Here is a 22,877-nt window from a genome sequence, read left to right on the forward strand (position 1 = left end):
CCTATTTTTAATAATGTATTATGTTCTATATTCAATCCTAACTGTAAATTCCAGCTAAATCTTATTTTATATGTCTACATCACAATTGGACATGATATGGAGCATAATAAACTTCTTTACGCGCCATCTACGAACGAGTATAATAATTATTCTTGAAATGTAAAAATAAGAATACAGAAAACTGTAAAATATGGCAGTATTGGAATTTTATTGAAATATACATATTGAAATACAGAGTTTTCTTTAAGAATCATACATTCAAAAATTTTTTAATTAAAATTGAAATATTATTCATAAAGATAGCTTAAAATATTTATATTTTGATTATTATTGAACTATTTTAGATAACAAAAACGTTTTTAAATAATAACTGATTACGATTTCAATAATAAAATAAACTTTTAATGCTTCCAGTTTATTCAATACTTTGAGTTATCTCTTTAATGCATCCGAATATACAATTTCGTAATATTTATATATAATTGAATAAAGTTACAACATTTTAATTTATATTTACAATGAACAAATATATACGTCAATATATAGTTTGTTTTCTCAGTCTATTTTCAAATTTAAATAGAGTCACATCGACAGCACGGCAACAAGGATGTAAAATGGCAAATTTTAACGTAGAAGTGAGATGAAACTATAAGTTTCTTGAAACGATATATCTGCTTGAAAATTCAAGGAGATATTTTGAAGTTATGTTCTTGTTTTTTTCTTATTTATTGTTCTAGCAATGTAGATAAGATAAGAGTGCGATGTTTCATAGAAATAGAAAATGATTGAGCATGTAAATGATAAAAGTAATAGAAATATGTTTTAAAAAAAGTTATTTGTTTTCTTCTTAAGTGTTCGTTCATTTGATTTATAATACAATAAGAAATACAAACTGATCAAGCGCAGTACGCCCCTCGCGTCACGTGCTATTTACCTCGACCTTTGAGCAATAAATAATTTTAAAATTTATTACATGGATATCGCGATGGTTCACGCAAATTCGTAGAGAAATTGTGAGAAAACACGCACGAAAACCCCGAGAACTATAAATAAATAAAAAAAAAACAGTTTTTTATATTAAAACGATCATTTTTTCTACCTAGAAGAAAAGTAACGAAAAAATAACTTTATATTGTAAACTTTTAGGTTATATTATCTCAAATAATGATTTAAAAGTTTAAAATTCAATGTAATTCGAATTGTTCGAATTACCAGGTCTATTAAAAGAATTTCTATAATTCGGAAATATTTGAAATTCTTTCGGGATCAACAATCATCCCTTCTTGAACTATAGTTAGGGCGCCTGTAGTGGGGAGAATACCGAAGTTACCTCGTGGAACTTAAAAATGCCGCCGTGAGTAACCGAATCGATACGAGTCCGACGAATCACAATTCGAGACTTCATCTCGTAGTCGGCGCGATTTATTTTAAAAAGGTAACGCGAAAATAGTTTTTGTATATCACCTATATTGAATACTGATATGTAGGATTTACTATTTTTCGTACCATTTTAACTAAATCACATATATATATTTATATATATATGAGGAAAGACAAATCGAATGTAAAATAATATTACGAAGAATTAAAATTATTTTTATCATTTAGGCGAATTTTCAATTTGTCAATATTTCTAATTATTTTTAAAAGAAAGAAAAGGAAATGATCGATCGGTTTCGCTTGAACGTTTGGAAAGCTTAACTAATTTGAATAACAGTCTCGTTACCCAATTCAAATGTATCCCCCACCGGTTACAGAAACTAGTACGTCACGTGGTGCGCACGCCAGCCAATGACACCACATTCCGTCTCGACTTTGCGTTGGTATCTAGCATGCCATCCGCACGAAACCAGTTCTGTTCGAGGCGTCGAAGTGTAAAGGACGTTTTAATTATTATGATAATTCGTACGTGAAATCGTGTGTTGTGCGGTTCGAATCGGAATCATGATGGAAGACCCGACGCAAGTGTTGTTTACGGAGTTACCAGTGCCCTTGTTATCTACGGCGGCTTTACTACGCCACCACCATACAAGGTACCAGCCGTACCACCTTCCGCACAGGTTCCATATTCAAGAATTCGTTCAACATCGAACTTACGATGAAGAACAAACGGAACTCGATTCTGGAAAAACTCATATTTCTTGTTTGTACCCGGAGATTTTGGCGATTATTTTTAGTTATTTGGATGTGAGGGATAAAGGGAGGGTGGCGCAAGTTTGTACTACTTGGAGAGATGCTGCTTATAATAAATCGGTTTGGAGAGGAGTCGAAGCTAAATTACATTTACGTAGAGCTAATCCGTCGTTGTTTGCCTCTTTAGTTAGGCGAGGAATTAAAAAAGTACAAGTTTTGAGTTTGAGAAGGTCGCTCAGGGATGTTATTCAAGGTAAATTTCATTTTTTAAAAAAAATCCTATAATACTTGTTGTATTCGAACTGGTTTTCAAGGACATCAAATGTAAATCTATTAGTTAACTAATAGAAAAACGTCTCGAATATTTCTTTGAATGTTTTTATTATAATCTATAAGATTTTCATATGAAATTCGAAAAAAACAACGAAAAAAGCGTTGTACGAGGGTTAGTCGAAAATTGGGAAGATTTACATAACCTAAAAAGTTATTTTAAATATATTTGAGTGTGATTTAAACGTTTCAACCCCTTCTTTAGTTATAAAAAAACGTTTATTTTCATCCTACGTCAAAAATAATAAATAATTAGGTGCCGAACAAGAACTGTACGACGGATAACTTATTAATTCGATGTTTGGACTGTTAGAAACCGTTCTCGTTTGAGCTGATGGGTTGATCCATCTTCCGAGGTTGGTTTAACTGATTTTCTTTACCTTCCAGAGGCGATACGTTCATGTTATTTCGAAAAACCAGGCGACCATTTCATTCAACGCGAACAGATTCGGTTTTTCTTGAAATATCCATACAATCGATTGTTTTTTAGTTTTCGACTCGAACTCAACTTTTTCACAGACAAATATTGACGAAATCCATAACCGAAAGTCGAAACGTTCGCGATTTAATTCCATTTTTTGACCACTTCGTAATGTATCTCGAAACTTATGTAACGACCCTCGTATTTAAAAAAAATATTCAAAAACATGTTTTTACTCAGTTTTTTCGTATTTTGATAAAAATATTTAGGATCGTAATGACGTAAATTAATAACGTATCTCGAAACTTATGTAACGACCCTCGTATTTTAAAAAAATATTTGAAAACATGTTTTTACTCAGTTATTTCGTATTTTGATAAAAATATTTAGGATCGTAATGACGTAAATTAGTAACGTATATCGAAACTTATGTAACGACCCTCGTATTTAAAAAAAATATTTAAAAACATGTTTTTACTCAGTTTTTTCGTATTTTGACAAAAATATTTAGGATCGTAATGACGTAAATTGGTAACGTATCTCGAAACTTATGTAACGACCCTCGTATTTAAAAAAAAATATTCAAAAACATGTTTTTACTCAGTTTTTTCGTATTTTGACAAAAATATTTAGGATCGTAATGACGTAAATTGGTAACGTATCTCGAAACTTATGTAACGACCCTCGTATTTAAAAAAAAATATTCAAAAACATGTTTTTACTCAGTTTTTTCGTATTTTGACAAAAATATTTAGGATCGTAATGACGTAAATTAGTAATATATCTCGAAACTTATGTAACGACCCTCGTATTTAAAAAAAATATTCAAAAACATGTTTTTACTCAGTTATTTCGTATTTTGATAAAAATATTTAGGATCGTAATGACGTAAATTAGTAATATATCTCGAAACTTATGTAACGACCCTCGTATTTTAAAAAAATATTTAAACACATGTTTTTACTCAGTTATTTCGTATTTTGATAAAAATATTTAGGATCGTAATGACGTAAATTAATAACGTATCTCGAAACTTATGTAACGACCCTCGTATTTTAAAAAAATATTTAAAAACATGTTTTTACTCAGTTATTTCGTATTTTGATAAAAATATTTAGGATCGTAATGACGTAAATTAATAACGTATCTCGAAACTTATGTAACGACCCTCGTATTTTAAAAAAATATTCAAAAACATGTTTTTACTCAGTTTTTTCGTATTTTGACAAAAATATTTAGGATCGTAATGACGTAAATTAGTAACGTATATCGAAACTTATGTAACGACCCTCGTATTTAAAAAAAATATTCAAAAACATGTTTTTACTCAGTTTTTTCGTATTTTGACAAAAATATTTAGGATCGTAATGACGTAAATTATTAATGTATCTCGAAACTTATGTAGAGACCCTCGTATTTAAAAAAAAATATTTAAAAACATGTTTTTACTCAGTTTTTTCGTATTTTGACAAAAATATTTAGGATCGTAATGACGTAAATTAATAACGTATCTCGAAACTTATGTAACGACCCTCGTATTTTAAAAAAATATTCAAAAACATGTTTTTACTCAGTTTTTTAGTATTTTGATAAAAATATTTAGGATCGTAATGACGTAAATTAGTAATATATCTCGAAACTTATGTAACGACCCTCGTATTTAAAAAAAATATTCAAAAACATGTTTTTACTCAGTTTTTTCGTATTTTGACAAAAATATTTAGGATCGTAATGACGTAAATTAGTAACGTATATCGAAACTTATGTAACGACCCTCGTATTTAAAAAAAATATTCAAAAACATGTTTTTACTCAGTTTTTTCGTATTTTGACAAAAATATTTAGGATCGTAATGACGTAAATTAGTAACGTATATCGAAACTTATGTAACGACCCTCGTATTTAAAAAAAATATTTAAAAACATGTTTTTACTCAGTTATTTCGTATTTTGATAAAAATATTTAGGATCGTAATGACGTAAATTAGTAACGTATATCGAAACTTATGTAACGACCCTCGTATTTAAAAAAAATATTTAAAAACATGTTTTTACTCAGTTTTTTCGTATTTTGACAAAAATATTTAGGATCGTAATGACGTAAATTGGTAACGTATCTCGAAACTTATGTAACGACCCTCGTATTTAAAAAAAAATATTCAAAAACATGTTTTTACTCAGTTTTTTCGTATTTTGACAAAAATATTTAGGATCGTAATGACGTAAATTAGTAACGTATATCGAAACTTATGTAACGACCCTCGTATTTAAAAAAAATATTTAAAAACATGTTTTTACTCAGTTTTTTCGTATTTTGACAAAAATATTTAGGATCGTAATGACGTAAATTAGTAACGTATATCGAAACTTATGTAACGACCCTCGTATTTAAAAAAAATATTCAAAAACATGTTTTTACTCAGTTTTTTCGTATTTTGACAAAAATATTTAGGATCGTAATGACGTAAATTAGTAATATATCTCGAAACTTATGTAACGACCCTCGTATTTAAAAAAAATATTCAAAAACATGTTTTTACTCAGTTATTTCGTATTTTGATAAAAATATTTAGGATCGTAATGACGTAAATTAGTAATATATCTCGAAACTTATGTAACGACCCTCGTATTTTAAAAAAATATTTAAACACATGTTTTTACTCAGTTATTTCGTATTTTGATAAAAATATTTAGGATCGTAATGACGTAAATTAATAACGTATCTCGAAACTTATGTAACGACCCTCGTATTTTAAAAAAATATTTAAAAACATGTTTTTACTCAGTTATTTCGTATTTTGATAAAAATATTTAGGATCGTAATGACGTAAATTAATAACGTATCTCGAAACTTATGTAACGACCCTCGTATTTTAAAAAAATATTCAAAAACATGTTTTTACTCAGTTTTTTCGTATTTTGACAAAAATATTTAGGATCGTAATGACGTAAATTAGTAACGTATATCGAAACTTATGTAACGACCCTCGTATTTAAAAAAAATATTCAAAAACATGTTTTTACTCAGTTTTTTCGTATTTTGACAAAAATATTTAGGATCGTAATGACGTAAATTATTAATGTATCTCGAAACTTATGTAGAGACCCTCGTATTTAAAAAAAAATATTTAAAAACATGTTTTTACTCAGTTTTTTCGTATTTTGACAAAAATATTTAGGATCGTAATGACGTAAATTAATAACGTATCTCGAAACTTATGTAACGACCCTCGTATTTTAAAAAAATATTCAAAAACATGTTTTTACTCAGTTTTTTAGTATTTTGATAAAAATATTTAGGATCGTAATGACGTAAATTAGTAATATATCTCGAAACTTATGTAACGACCCTCGTATTTAAAAAAAATATTCAAAAACATGTTTTTACTCAGTTTTTTCGTATTTTGACAAAAATATTTAGGATCGTAATGACGTAAATTAGTAACGTATATCGAAACTTATGTAACGACCCTCGTATTTAAAAAAAATATTCAAAAACATGTTTTTACTCAGTTTTTTCGTATTTTGACAAAAATATTTAGGATCGTAATGACGTAAATTAGTAACGTATATCGAAACTTATGTAACGACCCTCGTATTTAAAAAAAATATTTAAAAACATGTTTTTACTCAGTTATTTCGTATTTTGATAAAAATATTTAGGATCGTAATGACGTAAATTAGTAACGTATATCGAAACTTATGTAACGACCCTCGTATTTTAAAAAAATATTTGAAAACATGTTTTTACTCAGTTTTTTCGTATTTTGACAAAAATCGACTCATTTATACGAGTGTCGAACTGTATAACGTGTTACAAGGTCTTTTTATACACATAAAAAACAAATTTGTTTCAATTAGTTTACAAAAAAATAAATAGAGTTAATTATGTTTCTGCATTACCCACTGGCATTTATTATATTGCTGTTCATATTTAATTGAAATCTACTATTCGTGGTGGTTGCGTCATTCTTAAGTCAGTGCATCATTCTAAAATTAAAATAATCGAGGAACATCTGTTGTAACTAGTATTCAGTGCTACGATTGAATTGTTTTTTTTTTATAAAATTGTAAATATCGTAGTTTTCGAGATCACCTTGTAACTAGTGTTTTCAAAATATATAGTTTCCAATCAGATGGTTCTTCTGAAGCGTTACAACTTTCCAGATGTGGTTTTTTTTGGTTAATTATTTTCAAAAATATCGATAAACGTTACGAATTAATTATCATCGTATCCAACATTTTGTGAACTGTGCTGATGAGATCTGAATGAGTCTAAACCGGTCAGAGGAACTGTATTTGATGTTTTGAGGTGTTATATACCTTCGAAAGACAAATAATTGAAATTTATCTTCTAGTGAAAATTGTTTTTTGTTATTTTTGTTTAAAATGCTATTACTTAGTAGGGTAATTATTTTTTACGTGTTTCCTATACAAATTAAATATCATTGATCAAGTTGTTGAATTTAAAATTAAATATTGCTGAAGTGATACGCTGTCCTGATGAGATTCAAATAGATCGAAACTGGTCGTTATATAATGAGGGTATTTTCATATGAATAATGAAGAAAATCCGGTTAAAGTTAGGAAAATTGTAAAGAAATATGAGAATTACGGAGAGATTATTGAAAAATTATGAAAAAATCATGAAAATTGGAATGAAGTTCGAAAGTTATTAAAAAATTAAAAAATCGTGGAAAATTATAGTGAAATTTTATAATTAATGGAAATATTAATAAAATAGCGATTATAAAATTTATTAGATTTAAGAAGAAATTATGAAGATTTTGAAAAAATTACAAAAATTATGAAGAAATTAAGAAAATCAGCAAACTTATAGGAAATTGAAATAATAAAAATTATGGAAAATTTAGAATATTCGAGGTAAAATGAAAATTAAGAAAATTGGGGAGATATAATGTAAAAATTTTAAAAATTATTAAAAAATTGATAAAATAACCAAAAAAAATGAAAAATTATGAGAATTGAAAAGAAATGACGAAGATTATTAACAATCATGAAGATTATGGAAAAAATTAGAAAATAATGAAAAAATTGATAAAATACGTTTATGAAAATGACGATAGACGAAAGAAGAAATTACGAAAATTTTGAAATAATTATGAAGAAATTCAGAAAAATCATAATAATATGACAAATGTAGAGAAATTATGGAAAATTTTTGAAAAATTGATATGAAAAATAAAAAGATTATGAGAATTAAGAAAAAATTTACGAAAATTTTGTAAAAACTACGAAAATTGTCAAAAAATTTAGAAAATTCTTTATAATATGAAGATCGAGGAAAAAGTATGGAAAAATATAGAAAAATTGGTATGAAAAATAAATAGATTACGAGAATTAAAAAGACATTTTCGATAATTTTGAAAGATTTATGGAAAAATTTTGAAAAATCGTAACAATATGAAAATTGAAGAGAAATTATGAAAAATTTTTGAAAAATATGGAAAATTAGTATCAAAAATGAAAAGATTAATAGAATTAAGAAGAAATTTACGAAAATTATGGAAAAACTATGAAAATTGTCAAAAAATTTAGAAAATTCTTAATAAATGAAGGTCCAGGAAAAATTATAGAAAAATTTTGAAAAATATAGAAAAATTTTGAAAAATATAGAAAAATTGGTATGAGATTATAAAAATTTTCAGAATTTCGACAAAATTATAGAAAAATAAAAAGATTACGAGAATTAAATAGAAATTTACGAAAATTTTGGAAAAACCACAAAATTTATCAAAAAATTTAGAAAATTCTTTCTAATATGAAGATCGAGGAAAAAGTATGGAAAAATATAGAAAAATTAGTATGAAATTATAAAAATTGTGAAACATTTTCAGAATTTCGACAAAAATATGGAAAATAAAAAGATTACGAGAATTAAATAGAAATTTACGAAAATTTTGGAAAAACCACAAAATTTATCAAAAAATTTAGAAAATTCTTTCTAATATGAAGATCGAGGAAAAAGTATGGAAAAATATAGAAAAATTAGTATGAAATTATAAAAATTGTGAAACATTTTCAGAATTTCGACAAAAATATGGAAAATAAAAAGATTACGAGAATTAAAAAGAAATTTACGAAAATTTTGAAAGATTTATGGAAAATTTAGAAAAATCGTAATATGAAAATTGAAGAGAAATTATGGAAAATTTTTGAAAATATGGAAAAATAGGTATGAAAAATGAAAATGTTACGAGAATTAAGAAGAAATTTACGAAAATTATAGAAAAACTATGAAAATTGTCAAAAAATTTAGAAAATTATTAATAAATGAAGATCGAGGAAAAAGTATGGAAAAATTTTGAAAAATCGTAATAATATGAAAATTGAAGAGAAATTATGGAAAGTTTTTGAAAAATATGGAAAAATTGGTATGAAAAATGAAAAGATTACGAGAATTAAGAAGATATTTACGAAAATTATGGAAAAACTATGAAAATTGTCAAAAAATTTAGAAAATTCTTAATAAATAAAGATCGAGGAAAAAGTATGGAAAAATTTTGAAAAATCGTAATAATATGAAAATTGAAGAGAAATTATGGAAAGTTTTTGAAAAATATGGAAAAATTGGTATGAAAAATGAAAAGATTACGAGAATTAAGAAGAAATTTACGAAAATTATGGAAAAACTATGAAAATTGTCAAAAAATTTAGAAAATTCTTAATAAATGAAGATCGAGGAAAAAGTATGGAAAAATTTTGAAAAATCGTAATAATATGAAAATTGAAGAGAAATTATGGAAAGTTTTTGAAAAATATGGAAAAATTGGTATGAAAAATGAAAAGATTACGAGAATTAAGAAGAAATTTACGAAAATTATGGAAAAACTATGAAAATTGTCAAAAAATTTAGAAAATTCTTAATAAATAAAGATCGAGGAAAAAGTATGGAAAAATTTTGAAAAATCGTAATAATATGAAAATTGAAGAGAAATTATGGAAAGTTTTTGAAAAATATGGAAAAATTGGTATGAAAAATGAAAAGATTACGAGAATTAAGAAGATATTTACGAAAATTATGGAAAAACTATGAAAATTGTCAAAAAATTTAGAAAATTCTTAATAAATAAAGATCGAGGAAAAAGTATGGAAAAATTTTGAAAAATCGTAATAATATGAAAATTGAAGAGAAATTATGGAAAGTTTTTGAAAAATATGGAAAAATTGGTATGAAAAATGAAAATATTACGAGAATTAAGAAGAAATTTACGAAAATTATGGAAAAACTATGAAAATTGTCAAAAAATTTAGAAAATTCTTAATAAATAAAGATCGAGGAAAAAGTATGGAAAAATTTTGAAAAATCGTAATAATATGAAAATTGAAGAGAAATTATGGAAAGTTTTTGAAAAATATGGAAAAATTGGTATGAAAAATGAAAAGATTACGAGAATTAAGAAGATATTTACGAAAATTATGGAAAAACTATGAAAATTGTCAAAAAATTTAGAAAATTCTTAATAAATAAAGATCGAGGAAAAAGTATGGAAAAATTTTGAAAAATCGTAATAATATGAAAATTGAAGAGAAATTATGGAAAGTTTTTGAAAAATATGGAAAAATTGGTATGAAAAATGAAAATATTACGAGAATTAAGAAGAAATTTACGAAAATTATGGAAAAACTATGAAAATTGTCAAAAAATTTAGAAAATTCTTAATAAATGAAGATCGAGGAAAAAGTATGGAAAAATTTTGAAAAATCGTAATAATATGAAAATTGAAGAGAAATTATGGAAAGTTTTTGAAAAATATGGAAAAATTGGTATGAAAAATGAAAAGATTACGAGAATTAAGAAGAAATTTACGAAAATTATGGAAAAAACTATGAAAATTGTCAAAAAATTTAGAAAATTCTTAATAAATGAAGATCGAGGAAAAAGTATGGAAAAATTTTGAAAAATCGTAATAATATGAAAATTGAAGAGAAATTATGGAAAGTTTTTGAAAAATATGGAAAAATTGGTATGAAAAATGAAAATATTACGAGAATTAAGTAGAAATTTACGAAAATTTTGATAGAATTATGAAAAAATTTAGAAAAATCATAATAATATGACAAATGTAGAGATAATGGAAAATTTTTGAAAAATATGGAAAAATTGGTATGAAAAGATCATAAGAATTAAGAAGAAATTTACGAAAATTATTAAAAAAATTAGAAAATGCTCATTAATATGAAAATCGAAGAAAAATTTTTATAAATATAGAAAAATTGGTACGAAATTGTAAAAATTGTAAAACATTTTGAGAATTAACTAGAACAAATAAATGGATGTTGCTGTGGATCATTCACAGAAACCAGTCGACAAATCTAGTCAAAATTTTATACGCAGTACCTCGCACACCCCTTTTTTGAACATTTCGAAAACTATAAATACCCCAAATATTTGATTAGCGCACCCAAAAAACCCCCTTATTAACGATTTTCATGACTCGCTCCAGCCAATTTCGCAGGGGTTGAATTATCTCGTTGTTGCAGGCATACCAAATTTGGAATCTCTGAATTTGAGCGGTTGTTACAACGTTGCCGACGTCGGTATCTCCCACGGATTCGCATCCGAATGTCCGTCGCTCACCCAACTAAATCTCTCGTTGTGCAAACAAGTCACCGACAATTCCTTGAGCAGGATAGCTCAATATCTGAAGAATCTCGAAGTGTTGGAATTGGGCGGGTGTTGCAATGTTACCAATACCGGTTTGGTGCTGATCGCTTGGGGATTGAAAAAACTCAAGAGGCTGAATTTGAGAAGCTGCTGGCATATCAGCGATCAAGGTATTGGACATTTAGCTTTCGGGAATCAATCATTGGAATATTTAGGTAAGAAAATATTGATAAATTCGATCGCTTTTCAATGGTTATAGGGACAAAAAAAGTTAAACGGCAACGTTGGTTTTATATAATCGTATAGAATTTTTTAAATTTCGTCTAAATATGGAGAAAAATTATCGTTTTTTAAACATTTTTCCAAGGAAATCCACGTTGAAGCCTTCCAGGAAGCATTATTTTGTTCTAATTATGTCTTGTCAGGTCCTCTTAGCGTTAGAAATGACCTAGGGGGAGCTGTTTACTATTTTGAACCACTCGGGGATCCTTGGAAGCTCCATCACGACTTGAAATTTTCTACTCGGTCTTTTTCACGACCGATTCCTTGAAAAAATCCAGTTCAGTATCATATTTAGTCGTACTAAGGACTTCTTTTTGTTCTCCCAGCTCATTTGGAGATCCTGGACACCATTAGATCCGTTCCGTCGAGGTTTCTGAAGGAAATCCACGTTGAAGCCTTCCAGGAAGCATTATTTTGTTCTAATTATGTCTTGTCAGGTCCTACCGGCGTTAGAAATGACCTAGGGGGAGCTGATTCCTATTTTCAACCACTCGGGGATCCTTGGAAGCTCCATTACGACATGAAATTTTCTATTCGGTCTTTTTCACGACCGATTCCTTGACAAAAACCAGTTCAGCATCATATTTAGTCGTACTAAGGACTTTTTTTTGTTCTCTCAGCTCTTTTGGAGATCCTGGACACCATTAGATCCGTTACGACGAGGTTTCTGAAGGAAATCCACGTTGAAGCCTTCCAGGAAGCATTATTTTGTTCTAATTATGTCTTGTCAGGTCCTACCGGCGTTAGAAATGACCTAGGGGGAGCTGATTCCTATTTTGAACCACTCGAGGATCCTTGGAAGCTCCATCACGACTTGAAATTTTCTACTCGGTCTTTTTCACGACCGATTCCTTGAGAAAAACCAGTTCAGCATCATATTTAGTCGCACTAAGGACTTTTTTTTGTTCTCCCAGCTCATTTGGAGATCCTGGACACCATTAGATCCGTTACGACGAGGTTTCTGAAGGAAATCCACGTTGAAGCCTTCCAGGAAGCATTATTTTGTTCTAATTATGTCTTGTCAGGTCCTACCGGCGTTAGAAATGACCTAGGGGGAGCTGATTCCTATTTTCAACCACTCGGGGATCCTTGGAAGCTCCATTACGACATGAAATTTTCTATTCGGTCTTTTTCACGACCGATTCCTTGACAAAAACCAGTTCAGCATCATATTTAGTCGTACTAAGGACTTTTTTTTGTTCTCTCAGCTCTTTTGGAGATCCTGGACACCATTAGATCCGTTACGACGAGGTTTCTGAAGGAAATCCACGTTGAAGCCTTCCAGGAAGCATTATTTTGTTCTAATTATGTCTTGTCAGGTCCTACCGGCGTTAGAAATGACCTAGGGGGAGCTGATTCCTATTTTGAACCACTCGAGGATCCTTGGAAGCTCCATCACGACTTGAAATTTTCTACTCGGTCTTTTTCACGACCGATTCCTTGAGAAAAACCAGTTCAGCATCATATTTAGTCGCACTAAGGACTTTTTTTTGTTCTCCCAGCTCATTTGGAGATCCTGGACACCATTAGATCCGTTACGACGAGGTTTCTGAAGGAAATCCACGTTGAAGCCTTCCAGGAAGCATTATTTTGTTCTAATTATGTCTTGTCAGGTCCTACCGGCGTTAGAAATGACCTAGGGGGAGCTGATTCCTATTTTCAACCACTCGGGGATCCTTGGAAGCTCCATTACGACATGAAATTTTCTATTCGGTCTTTTTCACGACCGATTCCTTGACAAAAACCAGTTCAGCATCATATTTAGTCGTACTAAGGACTTTTTTTTGTTCTCTCAGCTCTTTTGGAGATCCTGGACACCATTAGATCCGTTACGACGAGGTTTCTGAAGGAAATCCACGTTGAAGCCTTCCAGGAAGCATTATTTTGTTCTAATTATGTCTTGTCAGGTCCTACCGGCGTTAGAAATGACCTAGGGGGAGCTGATTCCTATTTTGAACCACTCGAGGATCCTTGGAAGCTCCATCACGACTTGAAATTTTCTACTCGGTCTTTTTCACGACCGATTCCTTGAGAAAAACCAGTTCAGCATCATATTTAGTCGCACTAAGGACTTTTTTTTGTTCTCCCAGCTCATTTGGAGATCCTGGACACCATTAGATCCGTTACGACGAGGTTTCTGAAGGAAATCCACGTTGAAGCCTTCCAGGAAGCATTATTTTGTTCTAATTATGTCTTGTCAGGTCCTACCGGCGTTAGAAATGACCTAGGGGGAGCTGATTCCTATTTTGAACCACTCGAGGATCCTTGGAAGCTCCATCACGACTTGAAATTTTCTACTCGGTCTTTTTCACGACCGATTCCTTGAGAAAAACCAGTTCAGCATCATATTTAGTCGCACTAAGGACTTTTTTTTGTTCTCCCAGCTCATTTGGAGATCCTGGACACCATTAGATCCGTTACGACGAGGTTTCTGAAGGAAATCCACGTTGAAGCCTTCCAGGAAGCATTATTTTGTTCTAATTATGTCTTGTCAGGTCCTACCGGCGTTAGAAATGACCTAGGGGGAGCTGATTCCTATTTTGAACCACTCGAGGATCCTTGGAAGCTCCATTACGACATGAAATTTTCTATTCGGTCTTTTTCACGACCGATTCCTTGACAAAAACCAGTTCAGCATCATATTTAGTCGTACTAAGGACTTTTTTTTGTTCTCTCAGCTCTTTTGGAGATCCTGGACACCATTAGATCCGTTACGACGAGGTTTCTGAAGGAAATCCACGTTGAAGCCTTCCAGGAAGCATTATTTTGTTCTAATTATGTCTTGTCAGGTCCTACCGGCGTTAGAAATGACCTAGGGGGAGCTGATTCCTATTTTGAACCACTCGAGGATCCTTGGAAGCTCCATCACGACTTGAAATTTTCTACTCGGTCTTTTTCACGACCGATTCCTTGAGAAAAACCAGTTCAGCATCATATTTAGTCGCACTAAGGACTTTTTTTTGTTCTCCCAGCTCATTTGGAGATCCTGGACACCATTAGATCCGTTACGACGAGGTTTCTGAAGGAAATCCACGTTGAAGCCTTCCAGGAAGCATTATTTTGTTCTAATTATGTCTTGTCAGGTCCTCTTAGCGTTAGAAATGACCTAGGGGGAGCTGTTTACTATTTTGAACCACTCGGGGATCCTTGGAAGCTCCATCACGACTTGAAATTTTCTACTCGGTCTTTTTCACGACCGATTCCTTGAGAAAAACCAGTTCAGCATCATATTTAGTCGTACTAAGGACTTTTTTTTGTTCTCTCAGCTCTTTTGGAGATCCTGGACACCATTAGATCCGTTACGACGAGGTCTTTGAAGGAAATCCACGTTGAAGCCTTCCAGAAAGCATATCTTGTTCTAATTATGTCTTGTCAGGTCCTCCTAGCGTTAGAAATGACCTAGGGGGAGCTGATTCTTATTTTGAACCAATCGAGGATCCTTGGAAACTCCATCACGACTTGAAATTTTCTACTCGGTCTTTTTCACGACGATTCCTTGAGAAAAACCAGTTCAGCATCATATTTAGTCGTACTAAGGACTTTTTTTTGTTCTCTCAGCTCTTTTGGAGATCCTGGACACCATTAGATCCGTTACGACGAGGTTTCTGAAGGAAATCCACGTTGAAGCCTTCCAGGAAGCATTATTTTGTTCTAATTATGTCTTGTCAGGTCCTACCGGCGTTAGAAATGACCTAGGGGGAGCTGATTCCTATTTTGAACCACTCGAGGATCCTTGGAAGCTCCATTACGACATGAAATTTTCTATTCGGTCTTTTTCACGACCGATTCCTTGACAAAAACCAGTTCAGCATCATATTTAGTCGTACTAAGGACTTTTTTTTGTTCTCTCAGCTCTTTTGGAGATCCTGGACACCATTAGATCCGTTACGACGAGGTTTCTGAAGGAAATCCACGTTGAAGCCTTCCAGGAAGCATTATTTTGTTCTAATTATGTCTTGTCAGGTCCTACCGGCGTTAGAAATGACCTAGGGGGAGCTGATTCCTATTTTGAACCACTCGAGGATCCTTGGAAGCTCCATTACGACATGAAATTTTCTATTCGGTCTTTTTCACGACCGATTCCTTGACAAAAACCAGTTCAGCATCATATTTAGTCGTACTAAGGACTTTTTTTTGTTCTCTCAGCTCTTTTGGAGATCCTGGACACCATTAGATCCGTTACGACGAGGTTTCTGAAGGAAATCCACGTTGAAGCCTTCCAGGAAGCATTATTTTGTTCTAATTATGTCTTGTCAGGTCCTACCGGCGTTAGAAATGACCTAGGGGGAGCTGATTCCTATTTTGAACCACTCGAGGATCCTTGGAAGCTCCATTACGACATGAAATTTTCTATTCGGTCTTTTTCACGACCGATTCCTTGACAAAAACCAGTTCAGCATCATATTTAGTCGTACTAAGGACTTTTTTTTGTTCTCTCAGCTCTTTTGGAGATCCTGGACACCATTAGATCCGTTACGACGAGGTTTCTGAAGGAAATCCACGTTGAAGCCTTCCAGGAAGCATTATTTTGTTCTAATTATGTCTTGTCAGGTCCTACCGGCGTTAGAAATGACCTAGGGGGAGCTGATTCCTATTTTGAACCACTCGAGGATCCTTGGAAGCTCCATTACGACATGAAATTTTCTATTCGGTCTTTTTCACGACCGATTCCTTGACAAAAACCAGTTCAGCATCATATTTAGTCGTACTAAGGACTTTTTTTTGTTCTCTCAGCTCTTTTGGAGATCCTGGACACCATTAGATCCGTTACGACGAGGTTTCTGAAGGAAATCCACGTTGAAGCCTTCCAGGAAGCATTATTTTGTTCTAATTATGTCTTGTCAGGTCCTCCTGGCGTTAGAAATGACCTAGGGGGAGCTGATTCCTATTTTGAACCACTCGAGGATCCTTGGAAGCTCCATCACGACTTGAAATTTTCTACTCGGTCTTTTTCACGACCGATTCCTTGAGAAAAACCAGTTCAGCATCATATTTAGACGTACTAAGGACTTCTTTTTGTTCTCCCAGCTCATTTGGAGATCCTGGACACCATTAGATCCGTTACGACGAGGTTTCTGAAGGAAATCCAAGTTGAAGCCTTCCAGGAAGCATATCTTGTTCTAATTATGTCTTGTCAGGTCCTCCCGGCGTTAGAAATGACCTAGGGGGAGCTGATTCCTATTTTGAACCACTCGAGGATCCTTGGAAGCTCCATCACGACTTGAAATTTTCTACTCGGTCTTTTTCACGACCGATTCCTTGAGAAAAACCAGTTCAGCATCATATTTAGTCGTACTACGGACTTCTTTTTGTTCTCTCAGCTCGTTTGGAGATTCTGGACACCATTAGATCCGTTCCGTCGAGGTCTTTGAAGGAAATCCACGTTGAAGCCTTCCAGAAAGCATTATTTTGTTCTAATTATGTCTTGTCAGGTCCTCCTGGCGTTAGAAATGACCTAGGGGGAGCTGATTCCTATTTTGAACCACTCGAGGATCCTTGGAAGCTCCATCACGACTTGAAATTTTCTACTCGGTCTTTTTCACGACCGATTCCTTGAGAAAAACCAGTTCAGCATCATATTTAGTCGTACTAAGGACTTTTTTTTGTTCTCCCAGCTCATTTGGAGATCCTGGACACCATTAGATCCGTTCCGTCGAGGTTTCTGAAGGAAATCCACGTTGAAGCCTTCCAGGAAGCATTATTTTGTTCTAATTATGTCTTGTCAGGTCCTCCCGGCGTTAGAAATGACCTAGGGGAGCTAATTCCTATTTCTAACAGTTCTAAAGAACGGTGTTTGTTTCTTCAGCTGCAGCTTTCCCGAGTTAGAGCAAATGTAGGCGACGGCTACACTGATTGGTCTACAGACACGCATTCGAAACAGTTCAAAATGTGTGTAACTCCAAAAGCTACTTCAAGTTTTTGGAGGTTATGTCGCATGGAAATCTCGATGGTGTCGCGTATTTCGAGTTGATACTCGCGTTGTTTTGTATGAATTCGATTGTAGATCTAGATGTGTAGGTCTATAACGTCGTTTCCTCGTTGTTTCAGGTCTGCAGGATTGCCAAAGACTTTCGGACGAAGCTCTGAAGCACGCGACCGGTTTAACATCGTTAAAATCGATCAACCTCAGTTTTTGCATCAGCATCACCGACAGCGGCCTAAAACACCTGGCAAAAATGTCGAATCTTCGCGAATTGAATCTTCGTTCTTGCGACAACATCTCCGACATAGGTATGGCGTATTTGGCCGAAGGCGGTTCGAGGATATCTTCGTTGGACGTGTCGTTTTGCGACAAAATCGGCGATCAGGCCTTGGTGCACATCTCGCAAGGTTTGTTCAATTTGAAAAGTTTGTCTTTGAGTGCGTGCCAAATTTCGGACGAAGGTTTGGCCAAAATATCGAACACTTTGCACGATTTGGAAACTTTGAATATAGGACAATGTAGCAGAGTGACGGATAAAGGTTTAACGAACATAGCCGAGGCGCTCACCAGGTTAAAGTGTATAGATTTGTACGGTTGTACTAAAATAACTACCGTAGGACTAGAAAAAGTTATGAAATTGCCGCAATTGAGCGTTTTGAATCTCGGATTGTGGCACGTTAGGTGAAACGCGTTCCTCTAGATATCCTGGATGAGTTTTACGAAGTTGGTCGAAACGCGCGCTTCTCTCTATCGACGATTGTTGTTGTTTGTTATTTTATTTTTGTTTTTTTTTTTTTGTCGTTCGAATGATGGGCAAAAAAAATACGGTGATCCGGTGATAATGTACGTGTGGTATAATTTTCTCGAAAAAAAAGTGACTTTGAAACAAATATGGAACGTTGGCAACGTTGGGAGGAAATTTTTTTCTTCATATATTGGTTGAATTACCTTGTAAATGCGATTAATTTCGAAAAACAAATTATTTCTTGGGTTCTACGACTAAATAAGTAAATGGCAACGATGTATTACGTATAAATTTGACTGGATGTTGATTTTTTTTCAAAATTCGACATTTTTCTTTGCATCTAATGAAATATTACCAAATCTGACAACGTTGCAAAACATTTTCTCGATATTTCGATTGATTCATCTCATATTTTCGAAAAAAAAATCAAAATCTGAATTTTTTCTTGGGTTTTATGACAAAATGATTGAATGGCAACGGTGTAAAACATCAATTTTCCTAAATATCAATTTTTTTGAAAAGTCGACATTTTTCTTTGCATCTAGTGAAATATTACTAAATTTGACAACGTTGCAAAACATTTTCTCGATATTTCTATCGATTCTTCTCGTATTTTCGAAAAAAAAAATCAAAATCTAAATTATTTCTTGAGTTTAGAGATAAAATGATTGAATGGCAACGATGTAAAACATAAATTCTCCTCAATATCAATTTTTTCAAAATCCGACATTTTTCTTTGCATTTAATGAAATATTATCAAATTTCGCAACGTCGCAAAACATTTTCTCGATATTTCGATCGATTCTTCTCGTATTTTCGAAACAAAAAATCAAAATCTAAATTATTTCTTGAGTTTAGAGATAAAATGATTGAATGGCAACGATGTAAAACATAAATTTTCCTCAATATCAATTTTTTCAAAATTCGACATTTTTCTTTGTATCTAATGAAATATTACCATATTTGACAACGTTGCAAAACATTTTCTCGATATTTCGATCGATTCTTCTCGTATTTTCGAAACAAAAAATCAAAATCTAAATTATTTCTTGAGTTTAGAGATAAAATGATTGAATGGCAACGATGTAAAACATAAATTTTCCTCAATATCAATTTTTTGAAAAGTCGACATTTTTCTTTGCATCTAGTGAAATATTACTAAATTTGACAACGTTGCAAAACATTTTCTCGATATTTCTATCGATTCTTCTCGTATTTTCGAAAAAAAAAATCAAAATCTAAATTATTTCTTGAGTTTAGAGATAAAATGATTGAATGGCAACGATGTAAAACATAAATTCTCCTCAATATCAATTTTTTCAAAATCCGACATTTTTCTTTGCATTTAATGAAATATTATCAAATTTCGCAACGTCGCAAAACATTTTCTCGATATTTCGATCGATTCTTCTCGTATTTTCGAAACAAAAAATCAAAATCTAAATTATTTCTTGAGTTTAGAGATAAAATGATTGAATGGCAACGATGTAAAACATAAATTTTCCTCAATATCAATTTTTTCAAAATTCGACATTTTTCTTTGTATCTAATGAAATATTACCATATTTGACAACGTTGCAAAACATTTTCTCGATATTTCGATCGATTCTTCTCGTATTTTCGAAAAAAAAAATCAAAATCTAAATTATTTCTTGAGTTTAGAGATAAAATGATTGAATGGCAACGATGTAAAACATAAATTCTCCTCAATATCAATTTTTTCAAAATTCGACATTTTTCTTTGCATTTAATGAAATATTATCAAATTTCGCAACGTTGCAAAACATTTTCTCGATATTTCGATCGATTCTTCTCGTATTTTCGAAACAAAAAATCAAAATCTAAATTATTTCTTGAGTTTAGAGATAAAATGATTGAATGGCAACGATGTAAAACATAAATTTTCCTCAATATCAATTTTTTCAAAATTCGACATTTTTCTTTGTATCTAATGAAATATTACCATATTTGACAACGTTGCAAAACATTTTCTCGATATTTCGATCGATTCTTCTCGTATTTTCGAAAAAAAAAATCAAAATCTAAATTATTTCTTGAGTTTAGAGATAAAATGATTGAATGGCAACGATGTAAAACATAAATTCTCCTCAATATCAATTTTTTCAAAATTCGACATTTTTCTTTGCATTTAATGAAATATTATCAAATTTCGCAACGTTGCAAAACATTTTCTCGATATTTCGATCGATTCTTCTCGTATTTTCGAAACAAAAAATCAAAATCTAAATTATTTCTTGAGTTTAGAGATAAAATGATTGAATGGCAACGATGTAAAACATAAATTTTCCTCAATATCAATTTTTTCAAAATTCGACATTTTTCTTTGTATCTAATGAAATATTACCATATTTGACAACGTTGCAAAACATTTTCTCGATATTTCGATCGATTCTTCTCGTATTTTCGAAAAAAAAAATCAAAATCTAAATTATTTCTTGAGTTTAGAGATAAAATGATTGAATGGCAACGATGTAAAACATAAATTCTCCTCAATATCAATTTTTTCAAAATTCGACATTTTTCTTTGCATTTAATGAAATATTATCAAATTTCGCAACGTTGCAAAACATTTTCTCGATATTTCGATCGATTCTTCTCGTATTTTCGAAAAAAAAATCAAAATCTAAATTATTTCTTGAGTTTAGAGATAAAATGATTGAATGGCAACGATGTAAAACATAAATTTTCCTCAATATCAATTTTTTCAAAATTCGACATTTTTCTTTGCATTTAATGAAATATTACCAAATTTGGCAACGTTGCAAAACATTTTCTCGATATTTCGATCGATTCTTCTCGTATTTTCGAAAAAAAAAAATCAAAATCTAAATTATTTCTTGAGTTTAGATATAAAATGATTGAATGGCAACGATGTAAAACATAAATTCTCCTCAATATCAATTTTTTCAAAATTCGACATTTTTCTTTGCATTTAATGAAATATTATCAAATTTGACAACGTTGCAAAACATTTTCTCGATATTTCGATCGATTCTTCTCGTATTTTCGAAAAAAAAAATCAAAATCTAAATTATTTTTTGAGTTTAAAGACAAAATGATTGAATGGCAACGATGTAAAACATAAATTCTCCTCAATATCAATTTTTTCAAAATTCGACATTTTTCTTTGCATTTAATGAAATATTATCAAATTTCGCAACGTTGCAAAACATTTTCTCGATATTTCGATCGATTCTTCTCGTATTTTCGAAACAAAAAATCAAAATCTAAATTATTTCTTGAGTTTAGAGATAAAATGATTGAATGGCAACGATGTAAAACATAAATTTTCCTCAATATCAATTTTTTCAAAATTCGACATTTTTCTTTGCATTTAATGAAATATTATCAAATTTGGCAACGTCGCAAAAGATTTTCTCGATATTTCGATCGATTCTTCTCGTATTTTCGAAAAAAAAATCAAAATCTAAATTATTTCTTGAGTTTAGAGATAAAATAATTGAATGACAACAATGTAAAGTGCACAAGTCCTAGTTTTTTTTCAAAATTCGACATTTTTCCTTGTAACTAATAAAAAATTACTAAATTGGCAACGTTGAAAAATTTATTTTCTCAATATTTCTGTTGATTGTACTGGTAGTTTGAAAATAATTTGAAAACCTGAATTATTTCTTCCATTCCACGACAAAATAAATAAATGACAACGATGTAAAACCCATAAAATCAACAAAATTTTTCAAATCCAAATTATTTCACGGGATCTAAGATATAAAAAGTGAATGGCAACGTTGTAATACTACTTAATGCCTCAAACACGATCCTGTTGTCCAAAAGAAATTTTTTTTGAGTCTAGTGAAAGAATACTAAATTGGCAACATTGGTAAACAATTTTTTTTATACGCTATAAGAACATCATATCGATCATATCAAATTTTTTCCTTGTATCTACTAAAAAAATTATAATTTGACAACATCGTAAAAGTATAATCAATGAAAATATTAATTGAATTACCCTCGTACACTCGAAGTGATCTTTAAAATTTAAATTATCTCATCATTTGGGGAAAAAATATATAAACGACAACGTTGGAAAATATTTTGTCAATTTTTATCTATCATCTAAAATTGAAATGTATGCAAAGAAATAATTTATCTGAGAATCCAAGAAATAATAACTGAACGGCAACACTGTATATTGTAATAAATTATCGTTGATTTGATTGTTTTTGTTGTAATTATTGTTACATAAGGGAAAAAATCGTTTTTGTTTATGAGTCACTTTTCGAAAATATTTAAATATTCGAATTTCGTATCGAGATTTGCACATTCCAAAAATTCGTACTAGCAAAAAATACTGGATATCTAGTGGAAGCGCATTTTGAGCTGTGATAGAATTTATAATCGAATGACGTAAAGTAAGATTAAGATTAACT

General features: G+C 31.0%; 1 protein-coding gene across 1 annotated transcript; it reads left to right on the forward strand.

Annotated features, from left to right (window-relative positions):
* Positions 1-1,801: 1,801 nt before the first annotated feature.
* LOC130445035 (F-box/LRR-repeat protein 14) lies at positions 1,802-21,374 on the forward strand. The gene is made up of 3 exons (XM_056780511.1): positions 1,802-2,386; positions 11,389-11,727; positions 17,843-21,374. Exons 1-3 carry the CDS (start codon positions 1,945-1,947, stop codon positions 18,400-18,402), a joined length of 1,341 nt encoding a protein of 446 aa, XP_056636489.1. The 5' UTR covers positions 1,802-1,944; the 3' UTR covers positions 18,403-21,374.
* Positions 21,375-22,877: the final 1,503 nt, after the last annotated feature.

Source organism: Diorhabda sublineata, chromosome 6 (assembly GCF_026230105.1).
Source record: "Diorhabda sublineata isolate icDioSubl1.1 chromosome 6, icDioSubl1.1, whole genome shotgun sequence".
Classification (NCBI taxonomy): domain Eukaryota; kingdom Metazoa; phylum Arthropoda; class Insecta; order Coleoptera; family Chrysomelidae; genus Diorhabda; species Diorhabda sublineata.

Bases quoted from the DNA above. Each gene is read 5' to 3' on its own strand.
- LOC130445035 (XM_056780511.1), top strand. From the start codon at position 1,945: ATGATGGAAGACCCGACGCAAGTGTTGTTTACGGAGTTACCAGTGCCC. The intron at 2,387-11,388 runs GTAAATTTCATT...TCGTTGTTGCAG, and splicing joins GCTCAGGGATGTTATTCAAG to GCATACCAAATTTGGAATCT. The intron at 11,728-17,842 runs GTAAGAAAATAT...TCGTTGTTTCAG, and splicing joins TCAATCATTGGAATATTTAG to GTCTGCAGGATTGCCAAAGA.